Genomic DNA, 27663 nt, shown 5'->3' on the forward strand with positions numbered 1-27663 from the left:
GTTTATACGGAATCTCCACTCAAAGTACAAGCCATCGCCCATTGTCAGGACAACGGCACTAAAAAGAAAAATAATAGGTTTTGCCAACGGCGAAGAACCTACTCAATATTGCAATACCGAAATTAACTCTTAATTATATTCATTGAAAAATTATTATTTTACAACAAATGCATTACTATTGGTATATAAAATAAATTAAAATGCGCTTCCATTATACATTTTATTTTATGTTCGTAGTGAGGACAACACTGGCCAGCCGGGCACGTGTGGCAGCGGTCGTCCAGCAGGTACTCGCTATAATAATTGTTGTCTTATAAAGAGGCCGTCACATAGGTGGCAGTCTTACTCTGCCATACCTGTATTTACTATTTGTGCCTGCAGAGTCGAGCTATTAGCTCTTGGACCCCGCCTTTCTAACCAATCTATATTTCCTCACATCTAGACCATAAATGTCTAACACACACACACGTCCCCAGGAAGCAGCCTGTAATAGCTGTCTAACTCCCAGGCACCTATTTATTGCTAGGTGAACAGGTGCACCAGGGTAAAAGAAACTGCCCATTTGTTTTTGCTTAGGCCAGTAATCGAATCCAGGCCCTTAATACTACAACCCCCTAAGCGCTGTCCACACAGCGACCTCCCAAGAGCTCGAGGAGACATGATTACCACATACAAAGTTCTCAGGGGAATTGACAGGGTAGACAAGGATGGATTATTTAACACGAGTGGCACACGCACAAGGGGACACAGGTGGAAGCTGAGTACCCAAATGAGCCACAGAGACATTAGAAAGAACTTTTTCAGTGTCAGAGTAGTTAGTAAATACAATGCATTAGGCAGTGATGTGGTGGAGGCTGACTCCATACACAGTTTCAAATGTAGATATGATAGAGCCCAGTAGACTCGGGAATCTGTACACCAGTCTACAAATCTTTAACATTTATCCTATGGGGCTAGAACACCTTGGGGAAGTATTGGAATGACATTATTCTGTGCAATAAGAAGACACATCAGAAACCAGACAGATCGCGCCCACATATTTCTATCATCTCGCACACACAATTTTTACATTTTATATTTACATTATTGGTCAGTATTAAAAACCACAATATATGTGTGTTATTAACAGAAAGTCTTCCTAGCAAGCATATACAGTAGTGCAGATGATGAGTCACAATATCATAGCTGAAGAATGCTTAAGATTTCCTCCTTAAATTTCTTTTTAAAGAAATTTCTTACCATACTTATGCCCATGCCTTTCTCGTCTCTTCACAATCGACTTGATAGTGGTTCAGATCGGACTGAAACGTCGTTGTCTCGAATTGCTGAATATAGTGGCTATATTCAGTAATTCCCAGTATTCATCTCATATTCTTGTGTATAATAATACCTGGTATACATTTTACATCCTTATAAATTATCCATTAATATGGTGCAGACGATGAGTCACAATAGCGTGTCTGAAGATATGATGACTAAACCATATATCAGAAAGTGAAAAAAACAACGATATTTCGGTCTGTCCTGGACCATTATCAAGTTGTATAATGACTTGAAGACATTCATAATTTGAATAGTATTTGCTATGTATTCATTCATCATAGTCATAATCACTATTCATCATATGGTATGAATACTCGGTATTCATGTTGTATTCTTATGTACAGTAATTATTGGTATATGTCTTATATTTTATTTATAAAGACATTAGATGTGCATTCTTACGTTTTAATGTACATAAATTGTCTACATTTTCAGCATGACACTGTCTGAAGGAAAACGCAAAGAACGAGATCTTTTCTCGGTAAGTAGACATTGAAATACTGTAATAGTTTTCTTGTTGTCTTTATAAGTTTCCTTGCATGTAAAATGTTTAGTTTAGTGAATTTATTATGCACCCCATACCCATCCTGTGGGTGATGGTGGATAGGGGTTACAGAGGTACTGTACATAAAGGGCTCAGGGACTGAACCCCAAAATTCATTTAGTTAAGCAAGTTACAGTCTTGATGAGCTAATAACAAAGTTCAATGTGTATCATCACATCAACAATGGGCTTGAGGGGGGTAGAAATAGCCTAAGCTACTCTATCCCTTTGAGATGTATTTATTGCTTATCTCAATAAACATACTTGAACTTGAACTTGAACGGGCTTGAGACTGACCACAAGTACAGTCTCTAAATTAAGCAGCTGACGTGTAAATAAGATTTTTTGTTTCTAATTACTTCTTATATTTGTTTTAGGTCAAGGCAAAGGTTGACCCAAGCAAAACCAATAAAAAGAGGAAAAAGCAGAATAAGATTGGTGAAGCTGTAAAGAAAAGACAGAAAACTGATAATTTTTCTACAGTTGATATACAACCTTTAACTTATGAGGTAAGGTGTTACATGATAAGTTTATTTTTAACTGAAATGTTGAATTTATGATAAATATCAATCATCTTCAGGGAAACTTATAAATGAAGAGTTAAATAATTTTCATCATACAGTATATGTTTAATACATAAACCAAACACTGTACTGTTGAAAATGCTCTGTCCAGTTTATGAAATTAGTGATCTGCCTGCACAAGAGATTTCTGTTTTGCCAACTCCAGTGTTATAAGTCCTCATGTCCACAGTCAGTGGAGGGTGATTTTCCCCATGGGATTCTTGGCCCATTCTGCTTGTGTATGTCATGTATGGTATCGGGTTACTTTTCAGTTTGATATGACAGTTTATAATAGTACTGTGCACTGAAAGTAAGGAGAGGGAACAATAAACCATATAATAGTTTCACAGGGTTATAAGCAATAATAATAGGTTTATGTTTGGATTTTGAGAGTGCATAAGAATTAGGTATGAAATTTGAAAAAAAAAATATTTATTTAGACAGTATATGCTGGCATAAACAACTGGCGTAATTTTAATGTGTGGTGGGAAAAGCATAATTGAAAGCTCAAATAATGCTTTGGAATGGAGATTCTGTGAACTACACAAAGTTTTCCTATTCAATTGTAATTTATAGTGCTCTTGGATGCTCTCAATGTTCATCTTCCTTGTATAACATTCCGAATAATTATCATTCTCAATATGTGGCTCATTTCCTTGGATTTATATAACTCATATTGGCATGTTGCCATTCACCTGGAGTTCAGGCATTAGCTGGGGGTTCAGAGTGGGACACATGTCATAGGTGGGTTATGTGGTATAGTACTTCCTGCACCCTTTCCTCTGAGTGTATTTCCAAATAATGTACTTGGTTCATGGCTGAGTTCCATCCCTCTGCAGGTTTTGTGGTCTCGTCTCTCAAAGAATCTAGGTAAGTGGGGCTTGCTTCAGATTCTGTCCCAACACTGTTTAAACATATCGGTACTTGATTTGAACAGGCTCCACTGAAAAACACGGGTGCAATGCACATGCTGAAAGAAACTCGATTAACATCAAAGGCCCAAAGCCCATTTCAACACAGTTTTCTTACACATTTGGGGCACAACCGGTCAACCTCTCAGTGTTCAAAAGAGAACTCGAAAGCATCTTCAAAGGATACCTGATCAACCAGGCTGTGATTTGTATGTCAGGCTGCGAGCAGCTGAATCGAAGAGGCTGGTTGATCAGACCAGCAACCAAGAGGCCTGGTCAGAAAATGAGCTGCCGGGATGTTGATCTTAGGATCAACGTCCGGGGCTCCCCCCTCCCGGGGAGGGGAGGGCTGCGGGGACAAGTGGCACGGCAGTGGAGTGTGACGTTTACTTGTTTCTTTAAGTAGGGGGAGTTCTGCCTCTCTGTTCAGTCTCTAGTTGCAATTTTCTTATTATGTGGGGTCTATTTTGTTATGCCTGCCTTTCTGGGTGGTAACCCTGGTTAATGGCAGACATGGAATGCCCCCAAATACATGGGGGTTTCCATAGGCCATTGCTCCCTTTGCCTCTCTGAGGGGGGCCAGGTTTTGGCTCGTGGTCCGTTAGGCTGAACTCGAATTGACTGATGGCCCAGACTAATATAACTCAGCTATCAGCCTGATAGCTCTAGGGAGCCTCAGGGGCTCACCCAGAAAATGGTGCTTCATTACATTCCTCGTTTTTTTTTTTTTTTTTTTTTTTTTTTTTTTTTTTTTTTTTTTTTTTTTTTTTTTTTTTTGGTTCAGATTGTACCCAGTGTGGCATTTATCTGCTGGGGAGCTATCTTCTCAGCAGGTCCAAGTTTGCCCATTTGCAGGTAGTTGATCGCTAGGATTTTTTTCGTGGTTCTCTTTGAGGTCTTTGTTGCCCCTACCTGGCTCTTGGGGTCTCTTCCCTCATCTATGGTACAATGTGTTTCCTGGGACTGTTTGGTAGGGTGGAGGTGTGTTTCTACTTGCCTTCATACCCCTTGTGGCTGAATCGTGCTTAGAGACTTACATTCTAGCCCTTTTCTGGGAAGGCTTTCTTTTGTATTTCCCAAAGCTACTCATCTGGATTCCTCCAAACCTAGCTACCACAACTGGCTCTAATGAATCATGAGTGCCTATTAGAGACAGGTGTTTGGGATCAGTGATAAACGAAAACTAAGAAAATCTTGCCAGGATCGGTGTAACAAAGCAAGCAACTGCGTAAAGGAAAATAACATCCCTGAGATAAATAAAGGAAAAGTTCATTGCTTCAGGCAAATGCCATAGGTGTGATGCAGCTGACTGGACCACATGTTAGTTGAGGTCTCAGCCAGCCTTCTATCTCACTCATGAGCAATGGAACAGAATCCCAGAACCCAAAGGAAGAAGGGAACAAGGCAGGTACAGGGTACTATTAAGGGTCCACCAGAAAAGGGCATTTAAACACATTAAATGCTTGATTGCTTGCATTCACAGGCAACAAACTTTGATAAGGCACAGCAAAAACATTGATACTCTTTATATTTCCTGGGAATTGGTAACACCACACATTTCATTTAGGGTTGACTTCAAGTCAAATTTGTCACATAATCTGTGTTTTTAGTTGATATAATGAAAGACCGATCCTAAATTTTGTAGATAGTATAGTAATTTGAGGTTCCACATGGAGGCTATACTGAACAGTACTTGAATGGCCTCTTTAAAAATCACTACTAGGTCATCTTATCACTGAACAACACCTTTTGTTCAAGGTGGCCTCAACACCTTTTGTGCAAGGTGGCCTTGCACAAAAGTGCCACATTATTTATGTGCATCTTTAGGTAAACTATCCTGTCTCTGTTTACTATATACTGAATCTTCCAATTGAGAGATATATACAAGAGTTGTTACATTCTTGTACAGCCACTAGTACGCGTAGCGTTTCGGGCAGGTCCCTGGAATACGATCCCCTGCCGCGAAGAATTGTTTTTTCATCCAAGTACACATTTTACTGTTGCGTTAAACAGAGGCTACAGTTAAGGAATTGCGCCCAGTAAATCCTCCCCGGCCAGGATACGAACCCATGACATAGCGCTCGCGGAACGCCAGGCGAGTGTCTTACCACTCCACCACGGAGACTGTAAAATTGCTTATTTGATGCAGACAAAATTGTTTGTTTAATGCAAACAAAATTATTGTTTGAACATATACTTACACTGTAGGACTTAGCCATATAAACGAACATATGTTCGGTTTTAATCAGTACTGAGTACTTTATCATTTTATATACATTTTAAATACTTACAATACTGTATGTTTTCAACCTTAGACCTCTTGTAGTAATATTAAGAACTATAGTGTTATTTTATAGATTATAATATATAGCTGTAATTTTTTTAAATTGAGTAAAAAATATTTATTCTAATACATCAAATATTTTGTTCTTCTATTCTCATCTTCTATTTTGGCATAGACGATGAGGCATACTAATCTCAATTATCTTTGTGCAATCAAACCATATCGAGGTATGTGTTTTTTAGGTAGGCGGTAATATTGTTTATTCAAACCAGGTTATCATTTTTAATTTAAATTTGTTTATTTTACAGACATTGGTAGAAGGGCAAGTTATCCTGGGTCGTGTGTCTCAAGTTCACGAGTATACTTTGCATATCAGTCTTCCTCATAAGCTGAGAGGCACTGTCACCATTGCTCGCATATCTAATGCTTACAATATCCTCCTTACAAAGGTAACTGCTATAGATCATTAACAAATTATCTTTGCACATTTTACTAAAACATCTATAGTAGAATATATGAATATTGGAAGCAGCAGAAGGCCTGTAGACCCTTGCAAGGCAGCTTCTATTTATATCCACTGCAAGTGATCCTACATCTATTAAGTTACCTGGTAATTTTTTCCATAAATCAACATCGCTCTTTTCACACCAATATTTGTGCTCTATTTTATGTTGATAGTCTGTATTTAACACTATTAATATCCCCCCTTTGTTATACCCTTTTATTCATTTGTGTACTGATACTTCAGTCATGCCACCCCTTACTTTTCCAGTATTCTGGATAAGTAAGGGGTGGCTGTCTTACATTTATTCATTTATTCTTTAGATCCCCGTTAGTCACGACTCCCAAAATCTTCTCATTGGAATTTCTGAATTTTAACATTTTATCCAGCTGATATCTGGTAACTTATTATTATTTCCAAGACTTAAAGCTCTTGCAATTTTCTTTTAATTAAACTACATCTGACTATCTTTTTGTCCATTTTAAAACTCTATCTAGATGTCTTGTAGCAATTTTCAGTCTTCTGAACTTATTTCCTGGCCTATTTTTTGTGCCCTATGCAAATTTGCAAGTGTTGCAGTCCCAGTTACCAGAAATGGCTACGGCCCTGGGGTAGAATCAAAATCCCTTCCAATACCTAAGATTATTCCTTGCATAAAATCAACAGCTCTAAATAACCAGAAAATGGAGCAAAGTCCAGATATGATCCCAGACTCGTCTGTCTCTGCCTCAAGGTTGGTCGGAGCAAGCCCCACTGAAGCCTTACATCCTTCAACCACACTGGGCCAAACTGTTTTGGAACCTACACCAGGAGCTAGGATGAAGAGGTCTGGAACACCACTAGCATGGCCTAGGCACCAAACTGTACTGAGGATGAAAACAACCATCGGCCCTAGCATGCTGGATGGCAGAGACAAGGAATGGTCAGCAGCAAACTCAAACGTAAGCTCCATAACCTCCCCAGAAAAAAGATCTAATGGGAACTACCAGCACCAGCCCTTAACAGACTAGCAAGGAAGCTGGGCGTTGGGGAGTGGAACGCAAAACTTATGCCAGCCCTCTGACTTGAGAAAATATGGCAAGGAAAAGGTGTAAGTTACTGCTGAAGCATAGAACCTGGAAACACTCACATACTGCACCTCTCTTTGTAAAAGAGCAAACTACTGCTAACCCTATCTACTAGACCTTGCCTAGCAGAGGGCAGAGGTGCATGCATCACCTGGGATGAGGCCCCTTGAGAGAAGATTGCCAGTTGATGCCTAATTCTGTCTCCTTGTATCATTTGGGCTTCATGGAGCCTCTTTTGCTAGCTTTCTGGGCCAATGTTTCCTCTCCTCCTTTTCTACAGTTGTCTCAAGTGTTCTCTCACCTTTGATTGATTCACTTTTTTAAAGATTCTGTATACATTTTTCAGATTAGATTGTGCTTCTATGTTATCTAAAATGTTTTAATCAAATCATATTGAAATGCAGTAGTAGATAAGAAGTTTACCAAATTTTCAGGTAAAAGAAAATGAAGATGACTGTGAAGAGACAGTCCACACATTGCAGGAGCTCTTCAAGCCGGGCCAATATGTAGTTACCCGAGTAGTATCTGTTGAAAATGTTAATAACAAATTCAAAGGTTAGTTATAACTCATAACCCATGTGAATATTTTGTTGTGGAACATGAAAGCTTACATATTTGAACTAAAAAGACTGACTCATGTATTGATATCAGTTGCCTGTTTTGATTTGTTAAATACTACAATTTCTATTTAAGTGAGCTCTATAATGACTTGTGTAACATACATGCAATGTTTCAGTCAACCTGTCACTGGCACCCCAGGAAGTCAACTCTGGCATCTCAACATCACATCTCCGAGTTGGCTACGTTTTACCATGTGCCGTGTCCAGTGTTGAAGACAATGGATATGTTATGGACATGGGCATTCCGAATGTTAGAGGAGCTTTTTTGAGGAACACAGCAACTGATGGGTCAGGTATGTGTTTAATCTTACACTAAGCTTTATTGTTTGTACAATAGTTTTATTTTTCTAATACTTAAACTTCATGAGTTTAAGTTTTAGAAAACACTTGAATGATGAGTGTTTGAAACAGAACTTCCTATTTAACAGTTCTTCTAACATAATGTTATGTTATTTGGTTGTTGAGTTTTGGAATTATCTTAGCCTTTAACATTTGTGTTATCAGTGTTTGGTGAGATGTAGATCTGTATACCACACTAGAGGATTCCTTTGACACCCTTCCTCTCATGTTTAGACTGAAGTTCATTTGATAAACATAACTTTAGTTGGTGCATCTGGTTGGGGTGCCAGAGGCTTTGTTCTTAGATGCTGATAGGCAAGTGCTGCCTATTACACCTCACTTGCAACCCGTCTTTCGGGAGGAGGTACCCTCAACATAATCACTTCAATTCCACTATGTATTTAGTGCTATTATCTACTTCCTATCCATGGTTAGGTAAGATTAGATTTGGTTATGTTAAGTTAGGTTTGGTTTGGTTAGGTTAAAACAATGTATTATTCTCAAACGTGAAATATGTAATTCAAAACTGTGATACTGTCTAAAACATAGATTTGTGGATTAGCACAGCCTAATTATGTTAATCTGTGCACAGTCCATACTCTGTTCAAATTCATTTGTATGCCTTGAAATTTGCTGTAAATGTCAGAAGAGACGAGTATAGCGATTTAGGAGAGAGAGAGAGAGAGAGAGAGAGTAAAGTAATATAGGAAAGTTGTAGAAAAACATTTTGAGAATGATACACAGTTGTGACAAAGGTAAAAGATAACCCAAGCAGATGCAGTCACTTGAGGAGAAACACAACACTTATACTATACAATCAGGTTATGGAGAGACAGGAAGTTGTGACAAAAAGGACAAAATGGTGTCTAAGGAACTCAACAGGAGGTCCAAGAAAGGCTATAATGTAGAGCTCTTGTGGAAACAAAGGAATCTTTCCCATATTTATCGGTCATTGATTCTCACTTTTTTATTAAAACAGTGCTTTAGAAAATAAAAAAATTCTTAGTGATATTCCAGGGAACATGCAGGAATATCCCTGCAAAAAAAAAAATTACATATATACTTTTTTTTACTTATTTATAATCTTAGTGTACAAAATTTTAACTAAATGTTTATTTTCTGCTGTTAACTTTTATCTCAAGGAATTGTTGGTGTGGGTAGTGTTGTTCGGTGCGTCATAACCAAGATAATGAGAAGTGAAGATGAAAGCAATATGCGGTTCAAACTGAGTGCTGAGGCCAAAGCTGTCAGTAATGCCACTCTTGACATTACTGATACAATAAACCTGTCACTCCTGCTTCCTGGCACTGCAGTTGTCACCTCTATATCAAAGGTGGGTTGAACATTTGGTAGCTGGTGACTGAGTACCTTAGCATGTGTTTCTGAATTCATATACAGTGCTCTTAGTTTATGCAGATGTTGATAACTAATCAATTTTAAATCTCATTAGAAATTAAAAACTATTTAAAGTTTATTTATCATCACACATTCAAGGTCCTCCAAACCTAGGTACCATTTCAGGCTCTAATGAATCACGAGCACCTGCCAGAGTCCAAGAGCAGAATCTGATCCTTTTAATAGAGGCATAGGGGAGTCAATATACTGGATAAACTACATTACCAAAGGGAAAACCACCAGACAGGTAGAGCACACCAAAACGAGCAATTGCTTGGCCAACATTTACAATCCTGTTTCAAACTATATACACATTCATTGTCCATTCAACTGCAAGTTAGCTTCAGGCCCTCACCATGAGACAAAGGCACAACAAGCGAAGGGTCTGGATCAACTACCCTAGTGATTATGGCACCTGGTGCACAACAACACAGTCCTCTGAGCATTCTTGCTCTACAAGCACCACCATTTAGCTGTGTTGGCCATCCTTTGGACTCTGTGCAGGGGGCCTGTACTTGTTTGTTTATTTACTGCTTTATGTGTGTGTGTGTCATCCTGACCTGTTGTGTGTGTGCTTTTATCACTTGTTCTCCTGAGCTGCATATGGCCACATTTACCTCTAGTTGCCAGTGGCAACTAGAGGTAAATGAGGTAAAGGCAGAGGCCTTAATCAAAGGCCTCTGCCTTTGATTAAGGTTTTCTTCCTTGAGATGGTTCGAGAGTTTGCCCATAGGAATTTTCTCCTCTCGAGGGGATCTCGCCGAGTAGCGCATATGTTTCGGCTCCTTTGTGAGGCTCAGTGTTTAGAGCAAATGGGATGTTTGTTTACTTCTGAGGTGCTGCTGTTCATTGCTCACTCCTGCTCAAGGGTGGAGACAGTTGAGTCTGGTGATTCCTGCCAAGACCTCATTTCATCTTCAGACTGTTTATGGCCATTGATGTTTGTTCAGGGCAGTGTCTTGGTTGTTGTAGGCACTTTTCTTCTCTTGTTTCACTGTTCGCTTTCTTTTGCCAGTGAGCTGAAAGGTCGGCTGTGCCCCTTTTTCCTGGCCTGATTTTCATTTGGTTTGGCCTTATTGTCTCCACCACTTCTGCGGTTCTCTTGCACTTTTGGACCATTGGCCAGTTTTCCTGGGTCTTATTGGTATGATTCGGGGTTCCACCTTTCATTCCTTTTTTCTGTCCCCCATCGGTTTTCTTGCTGCTTTGGTGGGTGGTTTCGTTCACCTTGCTCTTTTTTCAGATCCATTCCATCTACTATTTGAGGTGTTGTGCACTTTCTTGGCCTGGGTGGATGTTTGGATTCATGTCTTCTAACTCTTCTACTTGTCTTTTTGTTGTTTTTCCTTACTGTGGGAAATTGCTCGGGGAGATACACATCCAGAATTCAGCGTTGAATATAGTAAAATGCATCTTTCTTGTGGGTCCCCTCTGTATTTTTCTGTTCTGCTCTTCCCTTCTTCCTTTGGAGTTTTGCTTGGGGAGTACATAAATGGCTTGGATAGCTGGCCTGGATTCCTGGGTTACTGTGGCTGCAATCTGGTGGTAAGGGTCTGGATCTTACTAACGGTTAGACCTCATGATAGCATTGTAAGGGCCAGATTCTGAGTCTGGCACTCAGGATTCACTTGAGTCTGGTGGTACTTGGGTTTGGAGGACTCGATTTAGGCAACTATAGGAGATACAGAGGCACCAAACCCGAAAGAGACATTTCATTGTATTCAACAATGAATATTTTAGCAAAATTCTCAGCTGGTACCAAAGACAAGATCTTGCTCCCTTCTGGATAAAACATACTGCAGTCAAGGGAGGTAGATATTTAGGCACGTTTCCCTACACCTAAAGCTTCTGTTCATTGTTCTCTGTATCCATTATAAAATAAAAATAGTGATGCTTTTGTTGACTAATAATGTTATTGATGATGTAAATAGGAAATCATTAATATGATCAGTTTTCATAATATTATCTTCCATTTTAGATTGAGAAGGAAGGCCTGTACCTTATTGCAGCAGGTTGTGATGGTGTAGTACATCGTCTGCATCTGGAGCAGCCTTTAGATCGTCTGAAACAGTATAAGATGGCCCAGAAGGTCAGGGCAAGAGTCCTGTACATTGCACCACTTACTAAGGTGGTGCACTTCACACTACAAAAGGAAACATGCAATGCAATGTGAGCTCTTTATCAGTTAAATGCCTAGGTTTAGTATTAAGGAAATGTTTTACATGTTTATTTACTGTAGTTGGATGTTGCTGTGTAGAATTTGTTAGTGTGTGGTGATGCTGGCTCTCCATAATAGAAATATGTATAGAAAGTGTATAAATGCATTTATTCTATGAATATCTTTACACGTGTGTCATCTCTGAATATTTTTACCTTTCTTTTCTGAACTTGCTCTTCTGTTTTCTCTAATATTCCAGAGACACACAAGCCGGCCTTTGCTTTATCTGGGTTCGGTAAATGCTGGGCTCAGATTCCTAGTAAGGAATTTTGGGTCAATCTGGCCAATTACCTGGTCCCCTCAATTGCAAACAATTTTGGGCTGATTACTCCATATAGAGTTGGGTAGTGAGGTTGCCCAAGAATATGCAGTACTGAATAGCTGATTTTGGTCATGGGAAGCATTACATACAAGACATTGTCAATCAAATGGGTATATGTAAATATGTATGATATAAATATGTTAAAAAATGTGTTTGGTCTTTTTGCTGTCACATCTGAACTTAAATTATAATTTAAGTGCAGCACTGTGAAAGAAGCTGTTTACTGCAGCTCAGTGCTTGCAAGTTGAGGATACACTTGGTTAACACTTTCGCACTACGGGCGTGAGCCCCGCAGACTTTCCCCAAATGCTACTGGCGTTTTGGGCGAGCACGCGGCGACACTGAAATGTGTATACTCTTTTTTCCGTTTTCTCACCGCCATTTTCATTGTACATGTTTCATTTTGGTATCAAGTTGTTCGTAATAGAATTCCCCACGGGAGTATATGCATATAACATCCAAAAGCCTGGCGTGCCATCCGCACCAAGCACAAAAATCATGCAATTGTTAGTCGTGAGCGAGAAACAGCGATAAAATGTTTATAGTCTTTTCAATTTTCTCGCCTCAATTCTTGTGCTACATCATTCATTTTGGTATCAGTGTGTTTGCAATAGAATTCCCTATAGGGACATATGCATATTAAGTCCGAAACCCTGGCACGCACCACCCGCAACCATGACGAAAGTCAGCCAAGTGGTCGGTCGGCCTTTTCTGTGAGTTTTATAATTATAGTAGTTATCCATATATAAATGATAATCTTTGTTCTTCAGGGGTTCAATCAAGCCCATAACTGTCTCAATCATTGTTTTCCCAATTCCGGCATACACTTCAAAATCATATATGTAACCAGTAGTGGATTCAGCAAGCATGTACAGCTTTATTCCATACTTATCAGGATTATTTGGATTATAAATCTTGAAAGATAGACAGCCACGCCATGACATTGTGCCTTCATCCAAACTCAATTGTTTACGAGGAATGTAGAATGTTGTAAATTTGCTTGTTAGATATTGCATCACTATTCTAACTTTTACAAGTCTGTCTTCATTGTCTTTGGGAATGGCATTGTTTTAATTTTTGACACATCACCACAAAAGTATTCATATTCTTTCCAGTGTTCTGACCTCAATTGTCATGGTATGTCATTCATTATGGTATCAAATTGTGCACAATCTAAAGGCGCTCCTTTTAAAACCAATCTCAGAATGATCGGATAAAAATTGGAATTTTAACAAATATTTTAATTTGGGATGCAACCTGCATCCCAGGTGAACATCCCTGACAAAAATTACGAACGCAAAATTTGTCTCATTTGCGCGAAAGTGTTGAGTTTTTTATTTACTCCTTATGTATGAGAAAGTGTGTATTCATAGTTTGTAATATATTATTGTTTATACATGCTCACATAATTCAGTACAATTTATATTGATGTATTTATAATTTATTTGCAGCCCAGAAACTGATCCTTTACATGGCATTAAAATTGGGGACACGATCAAGAATGCAGAGATTTATGAATCAAATCGAAGTGGAATATATGTGAAGATTGGGGAACAATGTAGAGGATTTTGCTCGGGGAATCGTTTGACTGATAAAGAAAAGCCACCAGAGCATGTGGCTCGAGATTTCCCAGTTGAATCCAGACAAATATGTCGTGTTATCCAGTATGATTATATGGACCAGCTGTTCATTGTGTCGCTGCGAAAATCTGTCTTGGAGCAACAGGTGAATTGAAATTCTTGCCATTAGTAATACTTAACATAAATGCTGGAAATTTAAAATATAATAAATTCTTATTAGAAAATCAGTTCATATTCAGTGTGCCCCTTGCTATATTCTAATTTGATTTTCATGAAATTCAACTATTCCTTAGAGCAAGTATTTTATCAAAATCCTCATTAAACATATGTTGTTCAACATTTGTGAATTAACACCACCAGGTTATGTGTTGTATACACTTTTTGAGCCATCATATTTACTTAGCTAAGCTCTGCTGTCACATAATAAAGCTCAGAAACAAGAATCAGAATGTCATTCTGGCATTGTTGCCAAAGATAATTTTAAATCGTCCTTGCTGGGCTAAATAAAGTACCAGGATTTAATTGAGATAACTCCTTCCAGTTTGTTATAGCTGAGGGAGATGTGCCCAGAGTCCATTTAACTGTGTGCCCAGGGGTTGTCTGGCTGTGTGTGCCCAGGGGTTGTCTGGCTGTGTGTGCCCAGGGGTTGTCTGGCTGTGTGTGCCCAGGGGTTGTCTGGCTGTGTGTGCCCAGGGGTTATCTGGCTGTGTGTGTCCAGGGGTTGTCTGGGTGTGTGTGTGCCCAGGGGTTGTCTGGCTGTGTGTGCCCAACGGGTTGTCTGGCTGTGTGTGCCCAGGGGTTGTCTGGCTGTGTGTGCCCAGGGGTTGTCTGGCTGTGTGTGCCCAGGGGTTGTCTGGCTGTGTGTGCCCAGGGGTTATCTGGCTGTGTGTGCCCAGGGGTTGTCTGGGTGTGTGTGTGCCCAGGGGTTGTCTGGCTGTGTGTGCCCAGGGGTTGTCTGGCTGTGTGTGCCCAGGGGTTATCTGGCTGTGTGTGCCCAGGGGTTGTCTGGGTGTGTGTGCCCAGGGGTTGTCTGGCTGTGTGTGCCCAGGGGTTGTCTGGCTGTGTGTGCCCAGGGGTTGTCTGGCTGTGTGTGCCCAGGGGTTGTCTGGCTGTGTGTGCCCAGGGGTTGTCTGGCTGTGTGTGCCCAGGGGTTATCTGGATGTGTGTGCCCAGGGGTTGTCTGGGTGTGTGTGTGCCCAGGGGTTGTCTGGGTGTGTGTGTGCCCAGGGGTTGTCTGGCTGTGTGTGCCCAGGGGTTGTCTGGCTGTGTGTGTGCCCAGGGGTTGTCTGGCTGTGTGTGTGCCCAGGGGTTGTCTGGCTGTGTGTGCCCAGGGGTTGTCTGGCTGTGTGTGCCCAGGAGTTGTCTGGCTGTGTGTGCCCAGGAGTTGTCTGGCTGTGTGTGCCCAGGGGTTGTCTGGCTGTGTGTGTGCCCAGGGGTTGTCTGGCTGTGTGTGCCCAGGGGTTGTCTGGCTGTGTGTGCCCAGGAGTTGTCTGGCTGTGTGTGCCCAGGGGTTGTCTGGCTGTGTGTGCCCAGGAGTTGTCTGGCTGTGTGTGCCCAGGAGTTGTCTGGCTGTGTGTGCCCAGGGGTTGTCTGGCTGTGTGTGTGCCCAGGGGTTGTCTGGCTGTGTGTGCCCAGGGGTTGTCTGTTTGTGTGCGTGCCCAGGAGTTTCCTGACCGTAAGCCCTGTGGCCCCTTGTTGGGGGCTTTGGGACTCTTGATTGAGTACACTGGGCATCAGGCTGTTCCTAGGCATGGCCATCTTGCCCTGGCCCCACATTGTGTTCTGTGGGCTGTAGAGTTTTCTGCTCTGCTGTCTCAGACTGGTTGTTCTTGTCTTCAGGAGTTTTTGCCCTATGTATTCTAGGATACATGGCTTGATTACTTCACGCTCCTGTGGTTAGGATCTGACTCCCGGTGGGTTAGTGTTGGCTTCAGAGGCCTGGTTTAATTGTTTAGGCTTAGCTATTCTACTACATAAACATTAGGAGCTAATGAAGGCTTACCAGACAGAGCACTTCATTACACTAAACATTTATTTTTTCTAGTCAGTTTGGAGACATGCTGGTTAAAGAGGAGTGGACTCTCTTAATATGACATCCATCTGGTAATTTTGGATGGCAAAATGGATATTTTTAGTTCTGGTTAATGTGGGGTCCCAGTGTACTATATATTAAAGTAAATATTCATTGCAGTGACATGCCATATTCACGTTATGTTTATTTTTAGTATTTTTTATTTAACTTTAATGCCAGTTATTTGTTTTTTCTTTTGCAGTTTGTTAAATATAGTGAAATTCAAGTAGGCGGAGTCCTGAAGGCTACTATCAAAGGCTATAATGCACATGGTGCACAGGTTGCTGTGAGCAAACTTGTCACTGGCTTCGTCCCGTTCCTACACCTCACAGACACGCACATGAAGAACCCAGAAAAAAAATTTCCAGTTGGTGAAACGGTTAAAGCTCGAGTAGTCAAGGTTAATCCAGAGAGGCAATATTTACTTCTCACCTGCAAGAAGTATTTGGTGGAATCTAAGGAATCCATTGTGACAGAGTATACCAAGGATGCTGAAAATATGATAACAGAAGGATGTATTGTGAAAGTTACTTCTGCCGGCTTGCTAATTGCAATGTATAATGATGTGAAAGGATTTGCTCCCAAGTCGTGTCTCAGCACTGAACCTATTGAAAATGTTGAGAAACTATTTTCCGAGGGTCAAGTGGTGAAGTGTAGGATTTTAACGGTTGCTCCAGAAAATAAAAAAATGACTTTAAGTTTGATTATTGATGGAAATAATCCCTTTGGCAAAAAGAAAGGGAAACAGATGAAGTTAGTTAGTCAAGTACAGATGAGAGAGAAAGTAAACTGCATTGTAAAGGAGATAAAAGAGGACAGCATCAAAGTTAACTTACAACCAAAAGGAATTGAAGCTGAAATTCCTGTTAACCATCTGTCTGATGACACCAATAAGAGCAGGCTGATAAAAGAACTTTTGCATGAAGGAGATGAAATCCATAATGCTGTTGTATTCAAGAAAGATGTTACTACCATTACTTTAACTCTTAAGTATTCTGTTTTTCATTGGGTTTGTGCTGATGGTGGATCTCACTCAAATTCTGAATTTTTAATAAATAATAGTTACCCAGCTGCTATACTCGAAGTTCGAACTTACGGGTTGATGACATCTATTCCTGTTGGTAATCATGGTCGTAGCGTTCTTATACATGCAACGAACTTGACAGACTCGAGCAAGTGGCTTGACTGTACTAACCTGGGAATATCAGTTGGGCAGAGTATATCAGTTGTTCACAAAGGTGAAGACAGGAATGGTCGTCCAATCTTATCCTCTTCCTTGAAAACTAATTTAAAGAATGTTACTCAGTCAAGCATTCAGTTACTCCATAGTTATCTCAGAGATGAGGACATGATTATAAATAGATGGTCAGAAAGTTGTGGCACAAAGGGTCTACTGGCAAAGTTTAAAACTGGAGACAAAATTAAAGCCAGAGTAACCGCAATCACTCCTCTCGGTCTTGTTGTAACAGTGAACCAAGGTAAAGTAATTGGAATTTTGTCCCAAGATCATCAAGATATTAATACCAATACTGAAGTGGGCCAGGAAATACTGGTTTGTGTTCTTCGGATTAATCAGGAGGAAGAATGCTTGGAGCTGACAGCAAGATCAGACATTCTTAAGTGTCTTCATATGAGGGAAACTAATAAGATCAAAGTTGAAATGAAAGCTAAGTGTGAAGTTCTACTTGCCAGAAAGAATTTCATCCTGGTTATGTTGAAGACCCGTTGTGTGGGAAGGGTTGCTTACATGCCCTCTCTCAGACATACAAATGATTTTAAGGGACGACATTCTCTTTATACCGTTGGTAAGAATTACCGCGTGGTGATCAAATATATTGATGGCCCTCATATTTTAGGAGTTTTGAACCATCATGATAAGAAAGAAGATTTGAACATACTCTCAGAGCGACCAAGTGTCATTTTTAACGCGAGCACTGATGCTCTAGTTGAGAAAGTTGAACACATGGAAGTCGAATCTGGCAATTTAGAAGAAATGGCTTTATGTAAAATACAGAGAATTAGAACAGTTTCACAGTGTTCCACAGATAGTATTGAGAGCATAACGAGTGGCAGTAACAGTAAAGATAAAGATGCAGTAACAGTAAAGATTATAAACAAAGAAAAGTTAAAAACGTTAATAACTGACAGTGCCCCTCAGTATGATGAAGAGACATTAAATGAAAATCAGAAAAAAAGAAGATTAGAAAAAAGACATTTACGATTGTTGGAGAAAAAGAGAAAAGTTGAAGATGGTGAGGAGGAAATTAATGAAACTATTGACATAGAAGAGGCCAATGGAGTGACTTCACCTGACACTAGCTGTGCATTAGAAGACCCGTGTAATAAGGAAAATATCCAGGATGAAAGTATTGCTAAAAAGGCAAAGGTTAGTAATTTTATATTATATGAGGTGCTTAATAACCATGAGGCTTCGGGACCTTGGCCTGAGCCTGCCCTCAGCAAAGTAACCATGTGTTTGTAGTTTGACATTGTTCACTTGTCACCCACCTGACACATGCAGAGATAAATAGGTGTCCGTAAGGAGAGAGTGATTAGTTCATGCCAATATTCCTGCATTCATTTGCACTCTTTCTTCTTCTCTTCTTTCTCCTCTGCCTCCTGCTATACTTATCCCACTTGAACCCCCACTTCTACCACCACATTCTTCACTACCACCTCCTTCACTACCACCTCCTTCACTACCATCTCCTTCACTACCACCTCCTTCAACATATTGTCCACCACCAACTCTTCCTGGCTCCATCTCTTCCTCCATCTCCTCCATCTCCAGTCTTTTCTTATTATACCAGCCTGTACTTATTGCACCAGATTTTATTATTATATTTCATATACTTATTTCAGCACCCGGTAATTATTGCTTTCCGGTACTCATTATACCACTAGGTTCGTGTCTCAAAATATACCGACCTGGTTACATTTCTACATTACAGCTCATGTCTCATCAAAGTATTCTCTCACATCTGCTGATTAGTCAGTGTATAAATGTTTAGAATGAGGTGAATAGTATGCTAGTATTTATAATTATTATGTAATATTAATAAGACAGTCTTATTCTTTAGCTTTATCTCTTGGTCTTATTAAACCCATTTAAATGGTGGAGTTTGTTTTGGGTGCACTAATATAGAATGAACATAAGTTATGTAGAAAGTGTGTGGAGAGAATGATGACAACATAATCTTAGGTATTAAGAACCTTTCTAATAGAGTAAGAAAGATTAATTTACATTCTCCATGAAGGTGAAAAGCAAGGTGTGACAATTTAGGTGTACAAATGGATGAAAGATTCTAAAAAAGGAGATACAATGTGAAACAATAAATACAAATTTAATAAGTTTATAATCTGAAGAAAATTGGGTAAATGTGAAAATTGCTGGGCTGGAAATTGATTGTAGATATATGGAACAAGTTTCAAGTACTGTAACATAATTCACGTGTGGTCGTTGGATTATTTCAAGTGTAGGTTAGACAAACATAGGAGTGGGTATGGTTGGATATAAATAGAAGCTGTCTCACGTAAACTAATGGACCTTCTAAAGTTTTTCTATTATGTATTAGGTGTTTATGTTCTCTCCAGTTCAAATAAATGGGTCTACTACACTTGAAGTATACATACTTCAAGTATTCGTCTTCAAAATATGTCAGTTTCAAAATTTGCAAATAATTTATTAAAGTAGTTATATGGTACATGTGTTCTTACCTTATTAAGCTGACTTCATACAACTAATCTGGTATTTAGCTGTACAATAGAGTATAGATATACATGTACTGTATAGTCTATATAATTAGGTATCGCTTGTATAATTTATACTATTGCCACGTTCTTGTATATTTTTTTTTTTTTTAATTCCATGTTGCTGTTCAATATCTTGAGAAACCTCATTCTGCTGTTTTAACTTGAAACTTAAACACTCATATATATGTTCATTAAAAAAGTTCTATTGGTATTGGACAGTTAGCTCTCATCCTTTAGTACTATTGTGTTTTTATGAATATTGTATCACATTATTGTACAGTACTGTGTGTGTGTGTGTGTGTGTGTGTGTGTATGTATGTATGTATATTTATTTATTTATTTATTTATTTATTTATTCATTTATTTATTTATTCATTTATTTATTTATTTTGGTTGTACAGTATTTACTGTATTGAGAGAGATGCCTGGTGTAGAAAGTTGGGATATCTTTCTCAATCAGCTGCAATAATATATTTAATCCAGTATAGTTTTGTCATTATATTTAACATATAATCTTGTGCTGTTCCAGAGAAAACAATTGAAGAAAGATAAAAAAGCGAGTAAGAAGGCTCGGAAGACACAGGCAAAGGTTGACTTGACAGAGGATTCCTGCCTTGCATTGGGCACTGGTTTTGTATGGGAGGTCCCAGACACTGCTGGTGATATGGGAAAAGAGTGTTCAGAGAGTGAAGATGAAGTGGACGTTAAAGTAAGTACTGTTTTGTATTACTAAAATAGTTGAACTTATAGATCTTGTGAAATGTTTTAATTTGTTTCAAGATGTATCTTTAATCTAATATATTGGGTACAGAATACTATATTCATACTTAGTTTAATGTTTGTACTCACCTTTTTGAGTGTTGTGGTTAAGCTGTGGCTCCTGGGAATAAGCCTTGTTAAAATTTCATAACATACTTCAATGCTGTATTTAATAATCAATATTATTAAAAATATATTGTATTTTAATTTTTTATGTTTGATTATTTATTGCCAGGGAAAGAAAACAAAAAAGCTAACAAAAGCAGAGCAACAAATACTGGCAAGACAGGAGGAGAAGCTTTTGCATGAGTTGGAGCTGGCTCGGCTGGAGAAGGACCGGTTACCCGAGTCTGCTCTGGACTATGAAGAACTCCTACAGCGTAGTCCCAACTCTTCAGCTTTGTGGATTCAGTTTATTAGCTTTCATCTAGAGGTAACACATAACTTTTGGTTGGATATTTTAAATTATAAAACAGACTTTTTACCCCAAGTCACCCATGAAGCACAACAGTTGAAGTGTGCAGTACTCTACATGCTACTAAATGGCTTCTAGAATTAAATAACAAGAGTTTCCAGAAGAGGTTGGAGGTGTTACATATGCCAAAGCTGTAAGATAGAAAAAAAGGAGGAGATATGATCACCACGCAAGGGGTGGGTGCCCTTCAACCCTTCTAGGTTGTTGGTGCCTGTGTGGGACCAATAACCTATTTTCTGCTGGACAATTTTTTCCCCCCTTTCCCCACATTTCGATGTGTGGACTTGTGGTTAACTTGGTGGCTCCCAGAAGGTTTGATTTTGTGGGGCCATTCAGCACTTCAGACTCGTCTTATTTCCAGAGGTTTCTGTCATTCTGCATTGCTCTGGCTGGGGCTCATATGCTCCTGTTTCAGAATCAGTGGGATTTGGGCCTCACTTCTTTGATGGGCTATTTCCTAAGTTAATGTTTTGGTTGGAAACTTTGTGTCCATTGAACCCCCTCCTTTAATGTTAAAAAAGGCATGTATGACATAGGCAAATAGCATAGGCAATTAAATGGTCTGCTTTCTTGTTACATTGCAGAGTGTAGAAATTGACAAAGCAAAGGCAGTGGCTCATCGTGCTCTTCAAGTTATTGATATTCGTGAAGAAGAAGAACGTCTCAATATATGGACAGTGTTGTTACGACTTGAAGTTTCTTATGGCACTCCAGAATCTGTTGCCGAGACTTACCGTGAAGCACTGGCCACCAATGACCAATTAAAAGTGCACATGGCTATGGCTATGGTATATGCTGAGAGCAATAAATTAAAGGTAAGAAATTTTCATATTCTGATAGTTATAGAATAATATCTTGTACATTTTTATGATTATATTTCCTGGGAGATCTGGGAGTGAATATAACAGCATCCCCACTGCAATACAAGCTAATTGAATAACTCTAATTAAGCAAATTTGTATATTAATTTTGTCAATAAATATGTTAATAATAATTAATTTTATAGGTTCCCCTTAGTAGCTTCCTGCAGTGCAAATGCTGGCACTACTATGCCTTCATGTTGTTTCAGACCTCTTGAGACTTAATGCAGGCCTACTGGAACACATTAGGATCTGGTACACTGAACGAGGCGAGGGGGGGGGACAATAGGAATCAGAGATTGACCCAGAAACAAATAAAAATTTGCCCATAAAGAAATTACCAGAAACAAATAAAAATTTACCCATAAAGTCCAGGTGAAACAAAGCAAAGCACTGCTTGAATGAAAGAAAAAACAAAATGAGGAAATAAATGCAGATTATACAGTAGTTGACAATGGCTTGATGACCCTAGTGCCCTTGATGACCCTAATTCACCAAGTAGCCACTGGATTGCAACCCAGGCCACCTGGACCCCTGTGTGATACCCGTCGTGATCGTGCACCTAGTACTGTACAATCCTGGCTCTCTGCCCTTGCTAGTACCTTTAGGCTGTATGCCCTTGCTGGGATCTCATTGCCTCTTGAAATTAATTATGGTTGGTTTGTTTTCTCTTGGAACAATTATGCCCTTTGTTTTTATTTTCTTTATATACTTCATGAATTTGTCTCCTACTCAGTGCATGTTCCGTGGTTGTTTTATCACTTCAACTCGGGTTCTGGGTTCTCTTCCCTGGCTGTTAATTAGCATTTGTCTTGCCTTTTCCAAGTTATCTTTAAGTTGGTTCTTTCAGGAACTAAACAGTAGCTCCCAATTGCTAGCTAAGGAAGCTCCACTCACGTGAGTCATATCAGCCGTAGGAATCCTTAATGGCCTACTAGAGACCAGAGCCAGAAACTGATCCCCCCCCCCTTCCCCCTCCCTCTCCCCTCACATAGGCAGAGAGAGCAGGGGAGTATTAGGATCCCCTCACCAGACAAGGACCTGGTGGGACAAGATACATGTAGAGCTAACCAGGCTGCTAGCTTCAGAGAACCACTGAAGGAACCCACCAGAAAGAGGCATTTTATCATTCAATGCTAGATTTTTTCTAACTCGCTTGACTTTTGTGATAATTATTTTCCATTCATCATATCCCTCGGACAATCAGTTGATACACCTTTAGCAATATTTTCCATTTATGTTATACATGCTATACATATATAGAATATGCGCAGGAAAAACTTTAGTATGTTCGAATAAATTGAAGTTGAATAGTTATTCAAGTTATATGCTACAAACTTTATATTTATTGATTGCTTTGTATTTGATTTCAGCATGTACGAGGGGTCTTCCGACCCATCATACATGATAGGATTATACAGTAACCCCTTGTAGGATTATACAGTAAATACAAACACATACATATTCTTTTCATTTTTAATTTGTACAGAATTATACTAATAAAGGGTACCAGCTCTGGTTGTGTTAGTAGGAACCCTTTGTCTCAGAGAAGAGAACATGCAGCCCCCTTGGGAGTACTTCAAGGAAGAGCCTTGTAGTGCTCCGACTTGCACTTACCTATTATCTTCTACCATCCCTTCAATGTAAACCTTTTTTTGTGCAGTGCCGTACTTATATTTTTTTAAATATTTAATAACATAATTTTTCCAACAGGAAGCAGAAAAAGTGTATTTCATAATGACTAAGAAGTTTAGTCAGAATCGTGATGTTTGGATCAAGGCAGGAATTTTCTTCTTTAGCAATAGTATGGCAGATGAAGGAAGACGTTACATGGATAGAGCTCTTCTTTCTCTGGATAAAAGTGATCGTAAGTAGAGAGAATTGTTGTGAAATACACTAGTTCTGTACTGGTACTCTAATTGATCAATACTGGGCTGTACTATAGTTATTATATACTTTAAGCAAATGTCCCAAAATGTAGATGGTAATGTGTGTGTGTGTATATTAGCTAAACACATGTTGCTATATTTTCAGATGTAGAATTGATTAATCGCTTTGGTCAACTTGAGTTCCGTTTTGGTGAGGCTGAACGAGGCAGAACTATTTTTGAAAGTCTTCTTAGTAATTATCCAAAGCGCATTGATATTTGGAGTGTGTACATTGATATCTTGGCAAAAAAGGAAGATATTGAAGGAGCAAGGTGAGTTACTAATACCAGGTAGAACTAATAACATTAGTACTGTCACGTTGGTGAAATTGTTAGAATTGACTCTCATTATTTTCTATACATATTGTGTGCCATGATTACTGATAATATTTGGAGAGTGGTTAGGTTTCACTCACTCTGAGGTGAGTGAGGCCTATCTAACTTTGCAATCTAACTTTGTTTTTGTAAAAAAAAAACAGGATATTTATAAATAAGTCTTTTCAGGCACGTGTTGGAGCGTATGACAGGACTAAAGCTGAGACTTCGTAAAATGCGTTCTATCTTCAAGAAGTTCTTGGACTTTGAAAAGGAACATGGAAGTCCTCAGAGTGTAGAGGCTGTTAGGAAGAGAGTTGAGGAGTTTGTGACCTCAGCACTCCATCAAGACGTTTAGTTGGTGACCTCTAATTGTGTGTGTATTGAGTGACAAGTAAATAGAAACAATGAAATCTATACAAACGACGTACACAGATATGTATGTGGTGAATAAAGAGCTTAATATAACCAGATACAGTTTGAAAGTATAAGAACAATTGAGAAAGAACTGGAATATGATGATACTAGCAGTTTTAGGAATAGTGGTGATATTTTAGTAGTGGGGTAGAGTGAGATCCAGCTCCTAGTGCTCCACCTTCTTGACATAGGCGCCTGACAGCTGGGTGGACAGCGCTTCGGATTCGTAGTCCTGAGGTTCCGGGTTCGATCCCCGGTGGAGGCAGAGACAAATGGGCAAAATGTTTCTTTTACCCTGATGCTCCTGTTACCTAGCAGTAAATAGGTACCTGGGAGTTAGACAGCTGCTACGGGCTGCTTCCTAGGGGTGGAGGCCTGGTCGAGGACCGGGCCGCGGCGACACTAAGCCCCGAAATCATCTCAAGATAACCTCAAGATAACCTAGACTTTTATTCCTGGTACAATTAGTATCACATATATCACATTGTCTCACAAGAACAAAGAGAAAATATACCCCCTGTATATTGTGTGGTCCAAATACACTAACAGTTCTTTTAAGTGTCCTTTTATGTAATTCCTAAGTTCTTGGGTTTTGTCTGGTTCTCAGTATTTAACACAAGAGAAAGATCTCTTGTTGGCAACATAACACATTATACTTGAATAACTGCTGAAGGAATAATTTTAATGAGGTACGTTTGTTAGAGATAATGTTCCCCAGCCACAGTTGACAGCAGCTGGTACTTCAGAAGGGCAATGTTCTTTGGAAAAGGAGGAGGAGTGTGTTTTTCAGTAATCTTTTATAGTAGCAGGGAGGGAGTGTAGGACTCAATCCAAGAGAGGTGGTGATACACAATCCAAGAGAGGTGGTGATACACAATCCAAGAGGGTGGTGATACACAATCCAAGAGAGGTGGTGATACACAATCCAAGAGAGGTGGTGATACACAATCCAAGAGAGGTGGTGATACACAATCCAAGAGAGGTGGTGATACACAATCCAAGAGAGGTGGTGATACACAATCCAAGAGAGGTGGTGATACACAATCCAAGAGGGTGGTGATACACAATCCAGGGCATGCTTATTTAAACACTAGCAGCACTTACTGGTAGGGTTGCAAAGTGCAGGCACTCGCCCAAAAATGAGTGAGTGATCTCAATTTGACAGAACCTCTTAGACTGATTTGAATAGGATACCTGTAACATTATCTGCTGGTATCAAATTTTAATTTGGCCAATCACAGCCCTTGTACTGTAGGACTGCCCATGATTAGGCATTTCGAATGCCTGCTTCACTAGCTGGAAGTTTGCACGCTCCACCCTGAGACGGCCTGATTTTATATAATCAGTGCCACAGTACCACTGCTTCTTAACTATTAGGTTGTCTGTGTTGGTAAATTTGCCAATACTGTGATGGTATATTCTCTATTACTGGAGGTGATGTGTAGAAGAGGGTGCTGTGTAAATGGGTAGGATGTATAGTGTCAAAGTTTGTAATGTGTTGAATATTTGCATCATGTGTAAATACACCAAACCACAGCTGTGTGCTGTGGCTGTGTGCCTCACTCTGTGATCACCACCACCAGCATTGGGTTCACTGATATCTGAACCTTGTACGCCTAAGTCTTTATTGCTGTCAGGATCTTGTCACTATCATTGGTAAATAACTAGTTAATTATTGCATTGCAGTGCTGTGAACTGCTACTGCATGTTGAGAAGCATCATTTTATATAACTTATAATTTTACTTTCTAACAAGTATTTTAAATTAATCTTGACAAACTTTATTATGGTCTACAGTTTTAATATCCATCATATCTATATTTATTATTGTGTAACAAAATATAAAAAAATTGAGAAATTTCTGAATGTAGTTTTATAAATATAAAAGAATAAAAATAGTGTGTCATTGTCATTGTAAGTATTACAGCAGAATAGGTATTTCTGAATTATTCAAAGTATTTGGAGGTGAAATGTCTTTTAACATCTTTCAGACACAAACTTCAAGTTACTAAGACAAGTTGTTTCACATTAATTAGGTAGGAATTTAAGAAGACTTGGAATTAATCTTGGAAAACATCATGATGGTATTCAAATGAGTTTTTTATTATAATTTAAATAGATTTGAATAATTTTTCTTGGAATTTTTTTTTGGTGGCTTGTTGCTAGCTCCACTTGATTCAATCTACACCAGGGGCCAGATTCAAGAAGCAGTTACGCAAGCACTTGCGAACCTGTATATCTTTTCTCAATCTTTGCCAGCTTTGTTTACAATTATTAAACATTTAATGAGCTCTGAAGCACCAGGTGGCTGTTTATAACAATAACAACAGATGATTAGGAGGTTTTCTGGCTTATAAACTGTTTAATAAATGTTACCAAAGCTGTCAAAGATTCAGGAAAAATATACATGTTCGTAAGCACTTGCGTAACTGCTTCGTGAATCTGGCCCCTGGCTCTTGCAAGTCATTGTAAGCCTGCCAAGGACCAAAGGACAACACCTGGTCCTGCTCCATACTAGTGTAAGAAGCAGAGGATCTTGGATCATTCTAAGAAAAATACATCACAAAAGTGAAAAAGTGAGCAAGACAAGACAATCGTCAGCAAGGTAAGATAAAAAAACTTTCATATATATATATAGTATATTATAAAATATATATATAATTATATATAAGGGGTACCACCACTGGTTGCGTTTGTAGGGACCCTCGACCTCTAAGATGATGATATGCAGCATCTGGGGGAGCCTTAAGAGGCACCCGAGTACACATGCCTTTTTCTACCACTCCCTATATTTTTGTATTTTATCATTTTATTTTATTTAAAACTTCATTACACAAGAAAGGTTACAATGTTTGTTACATGCAAGGTACAAGGCTACTTGTCACAGGTTGTTGAATTCCTGCAGCTCATCACATGGCAGGCAGGAACCATGGATGCCGTGTGCATTTCCTCGCTGGATCGCCACACTAAAGCGCTGAAAGATGAAACTGGCAGCTATAGGGTCTCTGTTTCAATTACTCAATGGGGAAAAATTTGTAGTGGTGATCCCATTTTTTACGAGACTTGGCTGCTTCCTTGTGATTGGCAGCACCATCTGTGTGTGCAACACTGAAGTCAACATGGGTGTTGACTAAAAGTTAAAATGCACGTGTCCCACACCAACTGTCTACCATTCTTCCAGGGGTTCACTGTGATCCCTTCTGGGCGACTGACAGGCCCGTCAGAGTTGCGGGGCATTAGGTAAGCAGGTTCTTTCTGCTGGACAACAGGCTGCGGTAAGGCTCCTCTTAATAATGTAATTTAACTCACTGTGTCTTGCATGCCATCCTCCTATGATTTGGCAGAGCAGGCCATGCCGGCTGTACCTATCAGCCACTGCCTCGCCGCAAATACGCCTATATTCGGTGTGGATTGGGGCAG

General features: G+C 39.4%; 1 protein-coding gene across 1 annotated transcript; it reads left to right on the plus strand.

Annotated features, from left to right (window-relative positions):
- Positions 1–217: 217 nt before the first annotated feature.
- Rrp5 (Ribosomal RNA Processing 5) lies at positions 218–26139 on the plus strand. The gene is made up of 17 exons (XM_045736535.2): positions 218–287; positions 1759–1804; positions 2244–2375; positions 5933–6073; positions 7628–7748; positions 7930–8106; positions 9295–9485; positions 11526–11716; positions 13539–13812; positions 15941–18124; positions 20021–20200; positions 20486–20683; positions 21310–21540; positions 23299–23452; positions 23620–23785; positions 24017–25083; positions 25251–26139. The coding sequence occupies exons 2-16, from the start codon at positions 1760–1762 to the stop codon at positions 24183–24185; spliced, it is 4554 nt and encodes a 1517-aa protein (XP_045592491.2). The 5' UTR covers positions 218–287; position 1759; the 3' UTR covers positions 24186–25083; positions 25251–26139.
- The last annotated feature ends 1524 nt before the right edge of the window (positions 26140–27663 follow it).

The sequence above is a fragment of the Procambarus clarkii genome, chromosome 18 (genome assembly GCF_040958095.1).
Source record: "Procambarus clarkii isolate CNS0578487 chromosome 18, FALCON_Pclarkii_2.0, whole genome shotgun sequence".
Classification (NCBI taxonomy): Eukaryota; Metazoa; Arthropoda; class Malacostraca; order Decapoda; family Cambaridae; genus Procambarus; species Procambarus clarkii.